The sequence below is a fragment of the Sturnira hondurensis genome, unplaced genomic scaffold (assembly GCF_014824575.4).
Source record: "Sturnira hondurensis isolate 20B ecotype Veracruz unplaced genomic scaffold, ASM1482457v3 Scaffold0006713, whole genome shotgun sequence".
In the NCBI taxonomy this organism is placed as follows: domain Eukaryota; kingdom Metazoa; phylum Chordata; class Mammalia; order Chiroptera; family Phyllostomidae; genus Sturnira; species Sturnira hondurensis.
The window spans coordinates 4,110,010-4,129,730 of NW_028079344.1; the positions used below are offsets into that span (position 1 = coordinate 4,110,010).

The 19,721-nt window shown below is 39.0% G+C and overlaps 1 protein-coding gene across 9 annotated transcripts in view; it reads left to right on the plus strand.

Moving 5' to 3' along the window:
• PTPRM (protein tyrosine phosphatase receptor type M) overlaps positions 1–19,721 on the plus strand; it is an 827,815-nt gene that overhangs the window by 363,167 nt on the left and 444,927 nt on the right. For all 9 annotated transcript variants that reach the window (XM_037050333.1, XM_037050337.1, XM_037050335.1 and 6 more), the window contains exon 6: positions 17,802–17,976. In XM_037050333.1, coding sequence (XP_036906228.1) covers positions 17,802–17,976 — 175 coding nt within the window. The remainder of the gene's footprint in view (positions 1–17,801; positions 17,977–19,721) is intronic.

Consider the following 19,721-nt stretch of genomic DNA (forward strand, 5'->3'; position numbering starts at 1 on the left):
ATTATATGCTTATGATTTTCTAATAAAAGATTGTGTAATAAAATAGGGGATTTATTTGTGCCAAACCCTGTATATTTATAATATATAATAATATTAGGCCCTGGCTGGTGTAGCTCAGTGGATTGAGCACAAGCCTGTGAACCAGAGGATTGTGGTTCGATTCCCAGTCAGGGCACATGCCTGGGTTGCAGGCAGGTTCCCTGCAGGCCAGTTCCCAGCAGGGGACACACGAAAGGCAACTGTACATTGATGTTTCTCTCCCTCTCTCCTTCTCCTCTAAAGATAAATAAATAAATAATAAAATCTTAAAACAAACAAACAAAAACAGTTTCGGCCAATGTGTAACATTATTTAATAATAATAATAATAATAATAATAATAATAATAATAGTACAAACTCCTGGTTCTCGTATTCCAAATTGATAAATATTTGTGTTAGCTTGGCTATAGCCTTAGAAATCTAAAGTTGGCACTATCTTATTTTTTTATTAAGATAAATATATATGGGTTCCAGAAAGGAGATTTGTTGAGGTATTCAATAATTATTACATTTAGATTGTATACAATGTTTTGAACAAAATTATTTCAGGCCCTGCTGATATTATTAATGACCCTAGTGTTAAGAGTTTCCAGCAGTATCTTACAAATGAGCATATTTGAAAGTGAGATATAGAGGCTATTTTCCCTATTGACTAAATGAGGGCTCAGTTAATCCCCATCTGTATGGCTAAGGAAGGGTGGCTGGCCCATACCTGCTCTAAGCCTGTGCTCTCAGAAGGGCTACAAAATGCCTGGAATTGATTAGTTTGCTCCAATTGCTGCTAACTACCTAGACCTCAATTTTTTTCAATCATTGCTATAATTATTTTGAAACTATTTCTGAAAGACTTAATATGCATCTTTTTGCTAGTAAATTACTGTTCATTTAGAAGTCCTAGCATTAGTCCACTGCATAAAGAAGGTTCCAAGTCTGAGTTAAATAACTTCAAGTTATTTTTTCTAGCTTGCTCAAATTGAAATACATGCATGTTTAAAGATACTGTTGTTTATAAAAAGCTGTATTTAACCCACCAAGGTAATTTTCTCTCAGATACAGCCATTATGGTGGTTTCATTAAGCTAACAAAAGATGGGTCAGCAATTTTTTGTAATAACTATAGCCATTTAAGTGCCATGCTCTTCATTGAGCATGGGTTTCTTTTTCCTTGACAATTGGGTGGTCTTAGGCTCTCTCTCTCCCAGGGAACTAATCCTGTAAAGAACAATAGGAATGCCCCTCCTTGCCGATTTTTCATTGCCCTGCTGTAATGGTACTAAGAACATAGAACTCTTTGCCCTGGCTGTGTGGTTCAGTGGATTGAACGCCAGCCCATGAACCAAAGGGTTGCTGGTTCGATTCCCAGTAGGGCACAGGCCTGGGTTGTAGGCCAGGTCCCCAGTAGGGGTCATGCGAGAGGCAACCACACATTGTGTTTCTTCCTTTTTCTTTCCCCTTCCCTTCCCCTCTGTCTAAAAGTAAATTTAAAAAAATATTTTTTAAAAAAGAACATAGAGCTTCAGTTCTTGGCAGGACTGTTCTAATTCTGTAAAAAGTAAGAGAAAACTGGTAGACAAATTTGCTTTCTCTACCTAAGTGTACATCTTCCTCATTTTGTTCTGCAAGAATAACAAAACATTTCCCTGTAGGTTCCTAGTTGCTCAAGAATACTCTTGAGTATTCAGAACTGGAGGTTCTGAACACATTGCCCTCTCTGGTCACCTCTGTCATGTGGAAGGGCACACAGGGAAAGAGACCCATGTGTCTTTCATACCTCCTTGCATCAAAGGAAACTGGCTGGCCACTGTTCCCCATACTTCCCTGTTTAATTCTGACCTGAGGGAGTGTATCTGGGGACCAAAAGGCATCTTAAAAATTATCTTGTTCAGTCATCCATTCAGTGCCTAAATCTGTTTTAATATTATGACCAACCCTTCCTAAGATGTACCAGGCATGGTTTTCATGCTAGAGAAACAGCAATAAAAAACCTGGCAATGATCCCTGCCTTTGTGGGACTTGTTCTAGTAAGGGGAAGTAAACAATGGCCATGACAAGGAAGCACATAGAATTCGATGTTAGCAAGTGATCAGTTGCATTTAGGAGAAGCTATTCAGGAGATAGGGGATAAGCAGTGGCATGAAGGAGTGGGTTTCAGTTTTAAATCTGGGGTCTGGGTAGGCTTCACTGACTGGAAGGAGATGAAGGGGAGATAACTGTGGGGATAAGTTAGGGAGAACATTCACGGAGAAGGAGGAGGGGAGGGAGGAAGAAAGAGGACCCTAAGGAGGAGTGTACTTGGGTGGTAAAGAGAGGAGTGGGGTATGGCTGGAGCTGCAATACGGAGAAGAGCTGGGGGAGCTCATGGCAGATGGTGTGTCAGAGTGTGTGTACCAGGGAAACGGTGGTGGTGTGTGCCGCTGGGTAAGACTGGTTGTATACATTCTTGGAGATCACTCTTTTATTCCCAAAGCTAAAAACTGAAAAATTTTCACATATAATTTATAGCAAAGTCTGTCTATTTTTATAATTTATTTATTGACAAATCATGGGCTGAACTGATGTGAAGCTATTGATGACCTTTGGTTTTTCCTCCTTGTACTCAATATTCCTATCTTTGATGCAGAAATATCAATATGTCTGGTAATAGGGTGCTGACTCGGTCTCTTCTAAGGGAATCACACAATAAATAATATACATAACTTTTAAAAATTAAAAACATATCTGAATTCTGAGCCACGTTTTACCTCAAGAATTTCAGATAAGTGATGGGGCCCCATGGCCATGCCATTCAAGTGCAGTTCCCGTTTTCCACTCCTTTCCACTCCTGGAAGACAGCTGACCTCTCCCCCTTGAGTTGCTGTTTCTGGGCACTTAGCATCTCTTCACCTGTGGAGAAGATGTGTGCTCCAGTGTCCTGTCCCGGTTCCTCTGAGCAAGGCTTCTTCTCATATGCTCCTTGGAAAGTAGGGTGCCAGGAACATACTGCTCTCTTCTGGGGGTGTCTCCATCTCTCTAGTTAATTTATTTCTATTAATAAAACGGAAAATTGAATTAGTTTTAAAAATATCCACTTTCCAATCTTCATATATCTTTACATGATGAAGGTACTCCTAAGTCGCTTCTCCAGTTACCTAGTTGTAAAATCTGATTTTATAAGGAGAAAGAAACTACAGGATTGATTTACATTTACTTAGAATGATGTTTTACCTTGTTAATTTCAATTCATCGTTAGGCTTTGTTGAAGTCTTTTTCTTTTATTCTATTTTATTCATGGATGGGCTGGTTCATTGTCATCCGTACATTTCACAAACGCATCGAAGACCTTGTCCAAGGCACTTATAGGTATGTTGGAGAAATCAAGGAAATAACCTGTGCCTAAGCTCCAGAAACACTCTCACCCCGATGGTGACAAGCAGCCATGTGATCAGGTGGCTCACAGGTTTTTTCTGGTGCATCTGACTTGCCTGGCATTTGTCCCCTATTGCTCTCCTCTTATCCACAATGATATCATAGCAATCTGATGCCTGATGCCTTGCCAACAGTCCTAAATGCAATGTCTTCCTCCTTTCCTAAATGCTCAAGAAACAGAATTTGACACTGAACAAGTGAAGGGTGAGATCTCTCTCTCCACTCAGTGCTCTAAGGACATTCTCTTATTTCTCTTCCATTAACCCACCTACGGATTACTTCATTATGCATGTTATCTGATAATGACTTTTGAACTGATACAGAATACAAAGCTACTTTTGGACCTAACACATTTTTCAGCATCGAGATATAAGGGGACTATTTTGAAAGTATGAATGTCAGGATTTCAAAGGAAAGTAATTAATATTGTTCATGGACCAGCTCTCCTTGTGTGATTTAGGTCTCAAGGAGTTTAGTCCAGTGTTTAGGCTGTTGGTCTGCTCCCAGTCCTGGGCCTCTCCCCACCTGTGTCTCTTCTGTCTTCCAGCCTTTGCTCTGCCCTGCTCCCCCTTCTCCTATGGCTTGTCCAATACATCTCCGTTCCTTTGTGCCTTTGTTTCTCTACTGTTTCCCTCTCTTTTCTACGTTGCATGTTTCACTTTCTCCTCCTTTTTCCTCTTACTCTTTCATTCTCCCAACCACTCTCCCGCTGCTCCCCTGCTTTTTTGTACTTTTGTGGTTTGTCCTCTGCTCATTTCATTCATCTTACATGAGGCCTCAGTGATTGCCAGTCTTTTGGCAGCTATGCTAGATCTCATTTTCAAAGTGGGGGTCTCTACTTGTCTGAAATTGCTGGTAATGATACAAATTTAAGTGATATAGGTCAGATTGATTAATCTTACAGATATTTAAATATTGTCATGCATCCCTAATTCTAAGTATACATTTATTAGTGCTATATGCTTTTCAGTTAATTATCTCAGCACACTTAATCTTACTTAGTTTGGTTTATATATTCTATTTTTAGAAATATTCACTTATGGATATTGAAGATGTGAATTTCAAAGAATATCCTTGTCTTGTGGAAAGAGGCCAGTGTAGACTGCAACTAGGAAAATTATAGGAATTTATCATTCTTGAAAATGTTAAAAATGAGCTTATTTAATTTTAATATGTGATATAATAAGAGAATAACTGACCCCTTTATAGTGTATAAACAATGCAGTACCACCAAAAAAGAACATTTCTTCTGAATATTTGATGTTTTGCCCAAGGTATTGTGTCTTTTCTTCCTATTATATAGTGTTTGGGAAATATTAGTAAGAAAAGGTCAGTTATTTAGACCAATTTTTTGTCTTGTTTGATCTGTTTGTAATATTTTAAAAGACTTGCAAAATAAATTGATTTTAGGAACTATTTGATCTCTCATTAAAAAACACAATTTGGTTCCAGCCAAGATGGATGTTTAGCCAGAAATGCTTCACCTCCTCACACAACCAAAAGAAGGGTAACAACTAATTAGAAACAAGGAACAAGCAGAACTGTCAGAAAATTATTGCATGGATGTTCAACAACCAAAGAGTTGAAGAAACATTCATCCAGACTGGTAGGAGAGGCAGAGATGGGCAGCCAGGGCAGAGAAGACGTGAGACAAGGCAAGGCAGTAGACAACATGGGGACATCCCACATTTGGACACAGATAAGCAGGAAGAAACAATGGGGGAGTGAGACAGACGACGGCAAAACCCAGGGTTCCAGCGTGGGAAACTAAAGACTCAAAACCCTGGCTATAAAACATCTGTGGGAGTTGTGGCAACAGGAGAAACTCCAGGCCTCAGAGGAGAGTTTTTTGGAGAGGTCCACAGGGTCCTAAAACAAACTCAAACCCACCCACCTGCCACCCAATCCACTTGTCAGAAGTAAAACAAGTGATAGAAAGTGGGATGAGGGTGGAGCAAGAGGCATTGTTCCCTCTCTGACCCTCCAAAAGACAGTGCCATAACACAGCAAAGAGGGTTGCCCTGCCTTGGTGAATAGCTATGGCTCCACCCTTAACACATAACAGGTATGGAGAGACAAAAAATATGGCCCAAATGAAAGAACAGACCAAAACTCCAGAAAAAGAGCTAAGCAATGAGGTGATAGGAAATCTATCTGATGCAGAGTTCAAAACACTGGTAATTAGGATGCTCACAGAATTGATTGAGCCTGGTCACAAAATAAAGGAAGAAATGAAGGCTACACAACGTGAAATAAACAAAAATATACAGGAAACCAACTGTGAAGGGAAGGAAACCAGTACTCAAATCAATGATTTGGAACAAAAGGAAGAAATAAGCATCCAACCAGAACAGAATGAAGAAACAAGAATTCAAAAAAATGAGCGGCTTGGGAACCTCTGGGACAATTTTAAGCATTCCATATCCAAATCACAGGGATGTGGGAAGGAGAAGAGGAAGAGCAAGAAATTGAAAACTTATTTGAACAAATGATGAAGGAAAACGTCCCTAATCTGACAAAGGAAATAGACTTCCAGAAAATCCAGGAGGCTCAGAGAGTCCCAAAGAAATTGGACCCAAGAAGGACCACACCAAGGCACCTCATAATCACACTACCCAAGATTAAAGATAAGGAGAGAATTTTAAAAGCAGAAAGGGAAAAGGAGACAGTTACCTACAACAGAGTTACTATTAGTCTTTCAGCTGATTTATCAGAAGAAACCTTTCAGTTAATAAGGGACTGGAAAGAAGTATTTGAAGTCATGAAACACAAGGACCTGCATCCAAGATTAGTCTGTCTAGCAAAGTTATCATTTAGAATAGAAAGGCAGATAAAGTGCTTCCCAGATAAGGTCAGGTTAAAGGAGTTCATCGTTACCAAGCTCTTATTATATGGGATGTTAAAAGAACTTATCTAAGAAATAGAAGATCAAAAACTATGAACAGTGAAATGACAACAAACTCACGACTATCAACAACTGAACCTAAAACATAAAAACAAAAACTAAGCAAACAACTAGAACAGGAGCATAATCACAGAACTGTATATCACATGGAGGGTTATCAGTGACAGGGGGATAGAATGGGAGGAAAAGGTACAGGGAATAAGAAACATAATAGGTGGGCACAAAATAGACACGGGGTGGTTAAGAATACTATAGGAAATGAAGCCAAAGAACTTATATGTACAACCATGGACGTGAACTAAGGAGGGGGATGCTGGAGGGTAAGAGGATGGTGCAGGGAGTAGGGAGATAAATGGGAGAAGTAATAGCATAATCAATAAAATATACTTTCAAAATAAAATTAAAAGCCTAAAAAGATGTAATTCTTGTAAATAACTACTAACTCACTATAGAGCCTTTTATATTATTCATCAAAAACTTTAAACATATTTATTCTCTTTCACTAAATAATTCTAGGGAATAGGGATTGTCCTAAAATCATTTATAATAGTGAAAATATAAATAATTTAAATGTATAGCAATAGGGAAATAGTTACATAAAAATGGCTATAGCCCTAAAGTAGGAAACATTAAAAAGCATGTTTTTAAAAACATTTCCCATGCTATTGAAAATTCTACAAATGTCACAAGAAACTTAAGCAGATAAAACTTCATGTACACTTTGGACCACTATTTCAAGTTTTATTTAAAGTAGAATAATGTAACCTTGGCTGGTGTAGCTCAGTTCCGATTGAGCGCTGTCCTGTAAACCGAAGGGTTGCCAGTTCAATTCAGAATCAGGGCACTTGCCTGGGTTGTAGGACAGGTCCCCAATAAGGGGTTTGTGAGAGGCAACCACGCATTGATGTTTCTCTCCCTCTCTCCCTCCCTCCCCTCTGTCTGAAAATAAATAAATAAAATATTTTTAAAAATAATGTGTAACAGAAAAAGGAAGCTAAAATACCTTAAAGTTTTTATTTCTATATGATGAGGTTATGTAGTTTTTCTACATATCCATATTTGTATTTTCTGTATTTAAAAAACAAGTTTTTATAATAAATATTTGAATTTGAAAGTCACTCTTTTTATTTTCCTGAAGCACATACTCTGTGCATGTTTTCACTGTGTGGGGTGCACCTGTTATCTCGTAGATGCCTGTACCACTGTGCCATTTGGATTCTGTATTTGTTCCACTCCACCTGGTTGACTATAGAGCTTTTCTCCCTTGTATTTGGCTTTTGAGCCTGCTTGGACATACCACATTTGCTTTGCGTCTCTCATAGTATTTTCTATTCAGCTCACCAAGTATATTTTACCACTTCTTTCAAAAATTTTTCCCCTGCACTCTAGTTTATTTTAAGGTAGTCTTCAAATGTAGGTACAAAAGCTGGATTTATGCTGTTGAACTGTTTTAATATACATAACATGAAATTTACCATTTTGATCTTTTTAAGTGTCGAACTCAGTGGCATCAAGTACATTCACAAAGTTGTATAACTGTTTCACTATTATTTATGAAACTTTTCATCACATGAAACAAAAACCATTAAGAAATAACTTCCCTTCCTCCTCTTCCCTGGGCATGATAACCACCATTCTACTCCCTGTCTCTATGAAGTTACCAATTCTGGATACCTCATATAAGGAGAATCATACCATATGTGTCTTTTTATGACTGGTTTATTTCACTTAACATTGTCAAGGTTTCATTTGTGTTGTAGCCTATGTCATGATATCCTTCCTTTTTAAGGCTAAGTGATATTCCATTGTACGTATAAACCTCATTTTGTTTACCCATTGATTCCTCCATGGGCATGTGGGTTGTTGACCACGTTTTGGCTCTTGTGAGTAATGCTGCTGTGAGCATTGACATTCTGGTTGAATCTCTGTTCTTAATTCTTTTAGCTCATATCTAGGAGTAAAATTACTGACTAATATAATAATTCTATGTTTAACTTTTTGAGGAATTGCTAAACTTTTTCCGCCAGTAACTGCATCATTTTATATCTCCACCAGGAACACACAGGGTTCCAATTGCTGTACATCCTTGCCAACATTTGTTGTTTTTCTTTTTTTCTTTCTTTCATTTTTTAATAATAGCCATCCTACTGGATATGAAGTGGTATCTTACTGTGATTTTCATTTGCACTTCTCTGTTCATTAATGATTTTGAGTATCTTTTCATGTGCTTATTGGTCATTTGTTACTTTTTTAGGGCAAGTGTCTATTTAAGTCATTTGCCCATTTTAAAATTGGAATGTTTGGGATTTTTGTTTGTTTGTTTTTATTATTATTGAGTTGTAGGATTTGTTTATGTATTCAGGATATTAATCCTTTGTCGAATGCATAATTTGTAAGTATCCTACTTTTGTCTTTTCACTCTCCAAATAGTGTCCTTTGATGCACAATAGTTGGTGTAGGGTTTTTTTGATGATTCTAGTTTATATCTTTTTTCTTTTGTTGCCAATGATTTTGGTATTACATTTAAGAAATCAACTACAAATTCAAGGTCATGAAGATTTCTCCCCTACATTTTCTTCTAAGAAATTTTTAGTTTTAGACTTTAATTTTATTCTTTTGACCAATTTTGAGTTACATTTTATATGTGGTAAAAGATAAGGACCCAGCTTCATCGTTTTGCATGTGAATGTATTGTTTTCCCACCACCACTTGTGAAAAGCCTACTGTTTCCTCACTGAATGGCCTTGGCACCCTTGTTGGAAATCCACTGACCACACATCTGGGGGTTTGTTTGGGGGGTTTTATTTTGTTACATTAGTCTCCATCTGTCCTTATGTCAGTAGCACACTATACTGTTGTCTACTGTAGCTTCCTAGTAAGTTTTGAAGTTGAGAAGTGAGTCTCCTAACTGTTGTTTTGGCCACAGTGATGGCTTTGGAATAGAACTCTTGCTAGCCAATAAGACCTAAACTGGCCTTAAATATTTGCACTGTAGGTCTGACAAATCAGCACACATGACTACGGCACTGCAAAAAAACATTTCAGTCAAAAACAGACTACATGTAACACAGTAATTCCATGAAGTTTTCATGGAGCTGAAAATTCCTATCACTTAGTGATGTCACAGCCATCATAATGTTGTAGCCTAATACATTGCTCACGTATTTGTGGTGAGGCTGTTATAAACAGACCTTCTGTTCTGCCAGTCTTTAAAAGCATAGCACATACAATTATGTACAGTATACATTTGATAATGACAATAAATGACTATATTACTGGTTTATGTATTTACTTTTCTATGTTTTCATCATTTTAGCATCTATTCTTTCTACTCTTAAAAAAAAGTTTGCAGTGTAATGGTATGTGGTGTTACACCAACAGCTGCCCCGTACAGCATGAGTTCCCAGTGTCTCTTGGTTGCATTGTTCTTTTTTATGCCCAATTTAATCCTGTGTTGTTTTATAAATTTAGAGTAGCCTAAGTGTAAAGTGTTTATAAAGTCTTCAGTAGTGTACAGTAGTGTCCCGGGTCTTCACATTCACTCATTACTCACTGACTCACCAAAGGCAACTTCTAGTCCTGCAAACTCCATTCAGCAAAAGTGCCCTATATAGGTGCATTATTATTTTATCTTTTACACTGTGTTTTTACTGTGCTTTTTCTATATTTAGATATACAAGTATTACCATTGTGTTACAATGGCATACAGTATTCAGTACCGTAACATGCTGTGCAGGGTTGTATGTAGGAGCAATAGGCTGTACAGTGTAGCCTAGGTATGTAGTAGGCTATACCATCCAGGTTTCTGTAAGTGCATTCTATGAGGGGGGACCCAAAAATGGAATTTATTTATAAAAAATTGTTTCTTTATTCTAACATTTAAAAATTTCAGCAACCCTCAAAGTACTCTCCATTTGATGCAATACACCTATTGAGACATTTTTTCTACTGCTCAAAACATTTTTTGAATGTGTCGATTTTGATGCCTTTCAGTGCTTCTGCCGTTTTTTTTGTTTCACCAGTTCCACATCTGCAAAATGTTTATCTTTGAATACTTTTTTCAGCTGGGGAAACAAAGAAACAAAAGAGTCACTCAGGGAAGAGATCAGTGAATAGGGAGGGTGGGGCATAGGAGTCATGCCATTTTTGTCAAAAACTGCTGAATGCTCAGTGTGGTGTGGGCAGGTGCATTTGTAAATCACCCAACATGTAATGGGCAAATGCATTGAAAGTCTTCAAAAAAATTTCACTGAAGCCAAATGCAGCCTCTCACAACAACACTAGCTGATACAGGATACAACTGGACTCTTAGAACACTCACCTAATGGGGGAAACCTATACTACAAGGGGCCTACCCTCCAGAAGATAATTTCGGTTTTTTGGGGGGTCCTTCCCTGGTATGATGTTTTCACAAAGATGAAATTGCCTAGTGAGGCATTTCTCAGAATGTATCCCTGCTATTAATGCACTCAATGCACTTAATTTTACATCTTTGTAAACTCCCACACATTTTCATTAACCTGACGGTCATTGTATTAGTGTGCTATTGCTGCTATGACAAATTACCACAAATTTAGTAACTTCGTTATCTTACAGATCTAGAAGTGAGAAGTACTAAAAACGGTGATGGTAGGGCTGGTTTCTTCTGGAAGCTATAGAGGAGAATCTGTTCCATGACTTTTACAGTTTCTAGACTCCTTCTTCGTAACTTTGCTAAGGGTCTGTTTCTCTGTCTTCAAACTGATCGCTCCAACCTTTGTTTCTGTGGTCACATCTTCTTCTGTACCTGACCCTCCTACCTTCCTCTTACATTATTATGATGTTGGACCCCTGCCCCCAGTTAACATAGCTTAGTCTTCCCATCTCCAGATCCTTATTTTAATGATCTCTACAAGCTCCCTTTTGCTGTGTAAGGGAACACATTCACAGGTTACAGGAACTAAGGAACAGACACCTTTGGGGGCCATTATTCTGTATACCGCAACCACTGTGAGTGGGCAATGTTGTTGACTGAGGGACGCAACAGAACTTCTAGAATATCCTTTTAGGGCAGACCTTGGCCTGCACCACCTGGGAAACTCCAGGGCCAGTGTGCCCAGTGGACAGCTATAGACCATGTCAGAGAACCACCACCCTGCCCCTGCACAGCAGATCCTCCACAGAGGGTGGAGGTAGGTGGTCAGTGGTCACAGCCAGTCCTTGCAGCTGACTGGCCTGGCTAAATCCCTCCTATTGATCTCCGAATAGCAACCAAGGCTCAACTACAAGAGGAGGGTGTACTCAGCCCACACAAAGGGCATACCTCAAATACCCAGCTTGGGTAATAGGGAAGGCTGTGCCACTGGAAACTACAGAACACACTACCAAGACACAGAGTCAAAGCAGTTCTACCTAATACACAGAAACAAACACAGGGAGGCTGCCAAAGCAAGGAGACTAAAAAACTAGACCCAAGTGAAAGAACAGATCAAAACTCCAGAAAAAGAGCTAAATGAAATTGAAATAAGCAATCTATCAGATGCAGAGGTCAAAACACTGGTTATAGGATGCTCAAGAAACTTAGTGAGGACCTCAGCAGTATAAAAAAGACCCAGTCAGAAATGAAGAATACACTAATTGAAATAAAGAACAATTTACATTGGATAGGGCAGGGGAGAGTTATGAAGGGGAAATGGGGACAACTGTAATTGAACAAAAGTAATTTTTTAAACTGATGAAAAAGAACAATTTATAGGAAAACAACAGGAGAATGGATGAAGCCAAGAATCAAATCAATAATTTAGAACATAAGGAACCAAAAAGCAACCACATAGAGCAAGAAGTAAAAAGAATCCAAAACAATGAGGATACTATAAACAGATTCTGGGGCAACATTAACAGCCTCGTAGGGGTGCCAGAAGGATAAGAGAAAGAATAAGAAATTGGAAATCTATCTTAAAAAATAGTGAAAGAAAACTTTCCTGATTTGGTGAAGGAAATAGACCTCCAAGTCCAGGAAGCACATAAAGTCCCAATTCTGATGAATGAAAAGAGGCCCGCTCCAAGACACATCATTATTAAGATAATGATGCCAAAGGTTAAGATAAAAAGAGACTCTTAAAAGCAAGAGCAAAGAAGTTAATTACTGGAAGGTTGCCAGACGGGAGGGCTCAGGGAGAGAATAGGTGAAGAGGTGAGGGGATTAAGAAGTACAAATAGGTAGGCACAGAATAGCCGTGGGGATGTAAGGTATAGTGTAGGAAATGGAGTAGCCAAAAACCTTATAGGCATGACCCATGGACATAAACAGTGGTGGGAGGATTGCCTGAGGGAGGAGGGGGGCAAAGGGGGGGGGGAAATCAGGATAACTGTAATAGCATAACCAATAAAATATGATTAAAAAATAAAATACCTTTTTCCCTATTGGTCACCTTGTAAATAAAGATTAGTGGTCCAGTTTTAGGGTCTTGGGTATAAATCTGTTAATTTAACAACCTTGTATTTCTAGTCTACCTATGGAACATTTTTCACACTGAGGCTGTTATTCCTAGATTCAGCAAATAATTACTGGGTTCTATTTCTTGTGCACCCATGTAATGAGCAAGCTATGTTTCTTGACTTGTGAACGTTATAGTGTGCTAGAAGAGAAAGATACTTCTTTTTTGTTGATTTCATTTTGCTAATATCTTTAGAATTCTTTTCTTCTCCTATCTTGTCTCTCTTTTGGTCATTTGTTACTATGATTTCTGAAAAATATATAACAAGTGTCCCTTGATATCAGTTGGGCTGCCACACTCTTTCCTTCAGTCCATTACCATACCCATAGATGTGTTCATGTCACCCTTTTGCCTAAAGTTCTTCCTTTCCTGGCATCATTATCATTTAATGATAATGATAATGATCAACATGTCATATTACTGGTGTGGTCTATATTGTGTTTATATTTCTAGCCTTATCATCTGCCATTCCTAGAAATGGTTTTGCTCTAGGAATAAATTTTCCTTTACCCATAGTTCCTTGCTGTCTTGGCTTTTGACTATTGCAGAGTTCTCCTCTGTCACTGGGCTTCATTTCTCCTCTGTCAGTGCCGAGAATCTCCCATTAATCTTCAAGCCTGACCTAAGTAGCTTTTCTGCAAAACCAGTTCTTATACCCCTTCTGCAAGGCCCCCTTTTTAGGGTTTACTGTGTTAGTCAGTTCATTGCTATGTGCTCTAACGATTGCCTTACTCAACTGCTTTTCTAACAAGACTCAACTCAGTTAAGGGATTGTTCTTTCACTCCATGCTCCCTGTATAGTAACTGACTGTGTGCCTCTTAAATTTTTTTTTACTAAATGTTGCTTGAATGAGTGCTTGGATCATGTATATCTGAATGAGTTGATAGAAAATGACCTGCAGATTTGAGCAAGATTTAGGAGTTGGCATGGATCCTAAATTAAAATGATTGCTAATTGGCACTTGGTTGCTCCTTCCTATATATACTAATTTCTCTTTAAGAAGCTGAATCTAACTTTCTCTGTGATTAAATACATGAGATTTAAAAAGACATTTATTCCTCAGAGTTCATGTGACTTATTAGAATAGTGTAGAGTTTTTAGTTTGAAGTGTTTTTTTTATTTTAAAGGAGAAACCTGTGGCATAAAGATAAAAACTATGAAGTAATACTCCTTTCAACATACGCATAAATTCAAAATGGAGATTTTCATAAACTTGAGTGCCCTCAGTAGAGCCTGGAATATTTGTAAGTGATTAATAAGTATATAATTTAAAATTCTTTTGAATGAGCATTTTTAGATAGGCTTATTCTATTATAAAAATATTACAGGATTACTACAGAAGTATATTCTTACAAGATTCATGCCACCAGTAAGTAAGTCAATAAGTAGATAGCCTTTTTTGTTATTGTTGTCATTAATAATAAAAAATACAGATATGAAATCTGCCTTTCTTTAGGGCATAATTTTTTTCCTCAGAACTGGAGATTAGTTTTTTTCCAATTTGATAAGAGACCAATTTAATTTTTTTTAGTGGTAGATCTAATATTACTCCTACTGTTACCAAACAAAGTGGGATTCAGCTGCTTGCTGCCAAACACAAGCACAACACCATAATTGGTGGGGGAGGAAAAAGGTTTTCATTAACAGAGTGCTCAATTTGGGGGAGGTAAGGACTATCCAGCTCTAAGCCATTCTCTTCTGCAAAACACAGAAATCCCCATGTTCCCAAAAAGACTGAAATTCAAACCCATGCCTAGAGACACTCCCTCCACTGTTACCTGCCTTGTGGAGCCTGAGGCTGTTACACAGAGTAGTATCCATCTCTCCAGCTCCAGGCTCTTTCTACCTCTGGAGTGCGCACTTGTGGTCCCAGCATCTCCATTGCCCTGCTGCAGCTTCCTGCCTCTTCTGGGGCCAGAGCACACTGCCAGATGACTGCAGCGGGTCATGGTAGGGGCCCTGTTCATTGGGCTCCAGTGTCCAAGCTGACTGTGTCCCTGAGGCTGGCAAACTTTCCTGGTCCACATGTCTGTGTGCTGCTCTCACAGTGAGAGAATGGAAGCAGTCCAGGATCCATGCACGGTACAGCGTGGGGTCTCACTGGCGAGGTGCTAATTTTCTGTGGGCTGCCACCGGCAAGGTGCGTGTCCCCCATAGATCTGCCCCTGACCATACTAGAAGGGCAAGGCAAGAGTCGTGAGCATGGCCTGCATCTACTGGGTCCTATGAGGGCCCAATCACCCGCCTCTAACTGGGTGGAATGAAGGGAATGCAAAAAGGGTCAAGTTTCTGTGTGCCTTACATTTTAAATCTTTCACCCCCAAATCCTACATGAGAGAAGTGTCCAAATTCCCAGCAAGTCTCAGTTGGTGTCCACCGCAGACATCAGCCTGCTCAGCGTCTTTGCCCCTCCTCTTGCTACCATGATCCAGAAGCTGGTATGGGCACAGTGTCTCTGCCCAGGGGACAGCATTGCCATGCTCATCTTTACAATACACGTGTGCCATGACCTTTTCAGCCCATGCAGGCTATGTGCAAGCTGTGTCTCGAGCTTACCCTTCCCTGGGGTTTGGAAGCCTGTCACGTGGTGTAGGTTATGGTTTCATTTGCTACCTTAGGCACTTCCTGGCCCCTCTCCAGTGTCCCTCCCCTGTGCTCAGTGTTTTGGCCACACCTCTCTGTTACACTACTAGGAGAATTAGATTATTTATGTATCTGGGAGAGAGGGTAGGAGACTGAATGTATAGAATACAGAGAGGAATAATGTAATTAATAATGCTAGATACTGTTTTGTTTTGTTTTTCTAACTTCACCATGCCCTCTTCAGCCCAATTTCAGGGGACAGACATCAGATATATAAGGCATATATATAACTTCAGATTCTGATTTATGACTTTTTAAGCTATTAACAAAGCTGTTTTGACAGATGATGTTAAAACACTAAAGATGATGTTAGTGGAACTCTTCTTCCCTACTCCTGATGTTTCCTTCCCTGTGGCAGGAACTTTACTAGTGCAGCACTCCTGATGCCTTTTCTCTGCCAAGCAAGAGCTGCCTGGGAAGGAAGCTCTGAGCATGCACAGCCCAACCCCTTCTTTGGGAGTTAACTCCCTATTTAAACCTGTTCCTCCATCCTGTGAGTTTTACAGCAGCTCCCAACATACAGAAGGCCTTGTGATTTTCTAGTGCAGCCTGTGACTGTGTAGGTGAGTCTTTTTAATTCTGTGCTTCAGTATTAGCCAAAACATTGTTACTACACATCAGCCATATTCTGCAGCATCAGTGAAAAAGGTGGTATTTTGACAGTCTGTCTGCCTTTCTCCTCGAACTTGTGTGTGGTGCCAGTCATTATGTCAGTGTCCTTGCATACATCTTTAAGTTCTCACAACAGCCATGAAAGTAAGTGGGGTCATTTTCTCACTGCAGATGAGCAAAGGGAGGTTGTAGGAAGGTAAATGACTTTGAAGTTAGGTTTGACACCTGATCATTCTTACTCCTAAACTTGTGTCCATTAGGACACACTGTCAAAGAAAATATCACAGATAAAAGCTTTTATGGGTTTTGCATTATATAAATCACCAAGTAATGCAGGTGAGATTTATTGTTTTGTAGACTAGTATTTTAGGAACTATGAATACAAGCATTGTAATATAGCCTGCAAGTCCATGAATGCACAGGTACTTGCCTCCCTCCTCAGTTCTGCCAGCTGCCTTAAGCATCCAAGGCCTTCGTCTCTTTCTAACACTTGGGCTTCCTATCCTATTTCTTCCCATGAGAATGCTCCTTTCCCAACCTTCCCCTTTACCTGGTTAGCTTTTAGTCTTCAGATCTCACTCCCAATGTCAGTTCCTCTAACTGACCTCACATTGCCACCATGATTAAAGTTGGTCCACATTGTGATTTCTGCCAGCCACCTGATCTGTCCATCCACCACTCTAGCCAACATTTGTGGCCTATATGTCTCACTAAGTGAAGCTCCATGAGCACATCAGCCACATTTCTTTTGTTCACTGTTCTGAGCCTTTTGTCCTAACACACTGACAGCTTGGGGTTGGCACCCCAAACTGGTTGATAGGTGAGTAAATGGATATTCTGTTTGGCATCATGCATTGGCCTTAAGGTCTTTGCTCATTGTTTTCTACTTAATACTTGCAAATAACATTTTAAAGATAGCCTCTTTTCTGATATTTGTAAAAAATATATAGAACTCAAATCTGTAAGTGTCTTTTGGGGCTTTAAACGATAGAAAGCAAAGAACCAATGATTTCCAGGTGTGCAAACTAAAGACTTACTTCATGTATCAGGGACAAATAAGACAAAGCTGCCCCAGTTGTGGCACCTGCTCTGTGTGCTCCTGCACTAGGGCTGTGGTGAGGGGGACGGCCCTTGTTGCATTTCAGTATCATTCCGCTTGGATTTTGTAACTTGTACATGCAGGAGGAATATCATAATGCTTGGATTTGTCTTTCACACCTACTTAGTAGGGAATATGTTAATGCCTACTTACATTTTTAATGTAATTCTCGGCAAGTTGTTTATTTGTTCATATATAAAATAAGGTCAGTCGTAGGGTAGTGTATGAGTTAATTTTATTTCCTAGTCAAGAATGAAAACAAGGATAAGGTGTTATGAAAAGATCAAATGTTGATAGTTTGGGAGCAAAATAAAGAATTTTTCCATATGGTTTTTCTCTTCTGTTAAGCTAATGTAACATAATTAATATCTTGAAGGGGAAAAAAACAAGACATTTCTACACACTTAATTTTGCATCCCTCAACCTTGAAATTGTTGATTACAGCAGAATTTCAGTTTCCTGGACAGCTGTTCTCCTGGAACAACTACCCATGTGTAATAAACAACTGAACCAAGATCTGTATGGAAATAACATTGACGAAATGTTGTCAGGTGTCTTACTGTTTCACTGTGACAGCTGATATTGGTTTTTTTTTTGTCTTCCCTACCCCCATTTATACAGGGTATTGATGTACGAGATGCTCCTCTAAAGGAAATAAAGGTGACTAGTCCCCGGCGATTCATAGCTTCATTTAATGTCGTGAATACGACAAAACGAGATGCTGGGAAGTACCGCTGCATGATTCGCACGGAAGGAGGTGTTGGGATATCAAACTATGCAGAGTTGGTAGTTAAAGGTATTTAATGTATTTTTATACCCCAAACTAGTCTATTAAAATAGATACGTTACACAATTATGAGTTTATTATTTGCTTAAAGCTCAAACTTATCCTTGTCTGTTTCTGAACAGTAGTTTAGTGGCAGTCTGTATTGATGGATTACATTTTAAGTACAAATTTTGTACATGAGCAATATTTTTGAAAAATGTATTTTGTTTATGCTGGTTTAGTTGCATACAAAGCAACAAATGTGCTCTTGGCAAGTTCTTCTTCCAACTGTATATACAGAGATTACAACCTATAAATTTTTTTAAGGAATGAAAATTTTTTACTGATAGAAAATCACTTAAAATGCAAATATTCACCAGCCAGTGTGTTTATGATAGCAGGGAGGGTAATAAAATGAGGCACTGTCAGTATAAAAGTGCTCAGTCGTATCACACAAGCCATATCAGTAATTCTGAGTTAATATTTATAATGTTGTGATTAAGGTTCCATTACTAGATTTTGCATGACTGAAAAATTGAGCCATTATATTAAGGAAGGTTGTGGATAGGGAAAAAAAGAGGGGGAGGTAAGTTTTCCTGTGTGTTTTTTGTGGGGGGGTTATGTGTGTGAGCGGAGTAGTTTATCGTATTAAACTGCCAAAGTAGGTGTCGATCCCAGACAGAATAATCTGGACCTTTAGATGTACTGAGGATGCTTTTAGACAGCTTGTGGCAGGCCACTGCTCTTTTGTCTCGGCAGAACAGAATGATGCCAGTTTTTCAACTCTTTCCCCTGCATTTGCTAAATATGGGACATTAAAGTGATCTCTTTTAGATGAGCTATTTCTTTTGTCAGCAAATTTTCATGTAGACAGTTTTAAATACTGCAGGGTTCAAACCCCAGCACTAGCTATGTGGGTGTGGGCCAGTACCCTATCTGTGCTTCTGTTTCCCCATGTACAAGGTAGAAATAATAGTATTACCTATCCCATAGGTCTATGAGGAAGATCAAATGCAAAAAGTGTATGAATAGCACATTGAACCGTATACCTAGTAAGCAGCCAGCACCTCTTTGTGCTGTGATGGGAAGAAGAGGGCAGACATGGTGATTCCTACTCTTTGCTCCAGTACATTAGTGATCATTATTTGGGAATGCATGTCAGTACAACCTCTCCAAATTTTGAAAAATGTAGATGCCTGTCCACCTATTCTCCCCTTCCTCACCACACCCACATTGAATCAGAAGCTTGAGGGACATAGTCTGTTATCAAATCTATAGGTAATCCAGGCATGTGCTTCCATGATGGAATCACTGCTGCCAATACCAGTCACATCTGGCTTTTGAAAGAAAATGTTTATTGGTAAGCCTTCCTCAAGCAGTGTTAATTTGCAGCAAGGGTGTTCTGTGTCAGAAAGTGCACATCCAACTATCTGCTTGAAAATCCATTTGCCATATCAGATCCATATGTATTTTTCTAGTGAATCTTTAGCTTGTCTAGCTAGCGTTTGAGTTTAGGTTTGATATCTATAAGGAACCTGAAACTTTTCATCGGTATGCTCAGCAGACCCTGCCAAAGCTCTCTGAGAAGAGAGGAGTATCGGTGTAGAGAGTGGACCCCGTTTACCAACAAATCCAGGAGAGCAGCCTCTGTTTCCACAGCTGAATTCCTTATTATCATCATTATTATATAATCTTCATCTTGGTGTAGTTCCTTGTGGTTTTTCTGACTTACATTTGCCATATTAGCTTTGCTGTAACCAGCCAGTGCGTAGGTT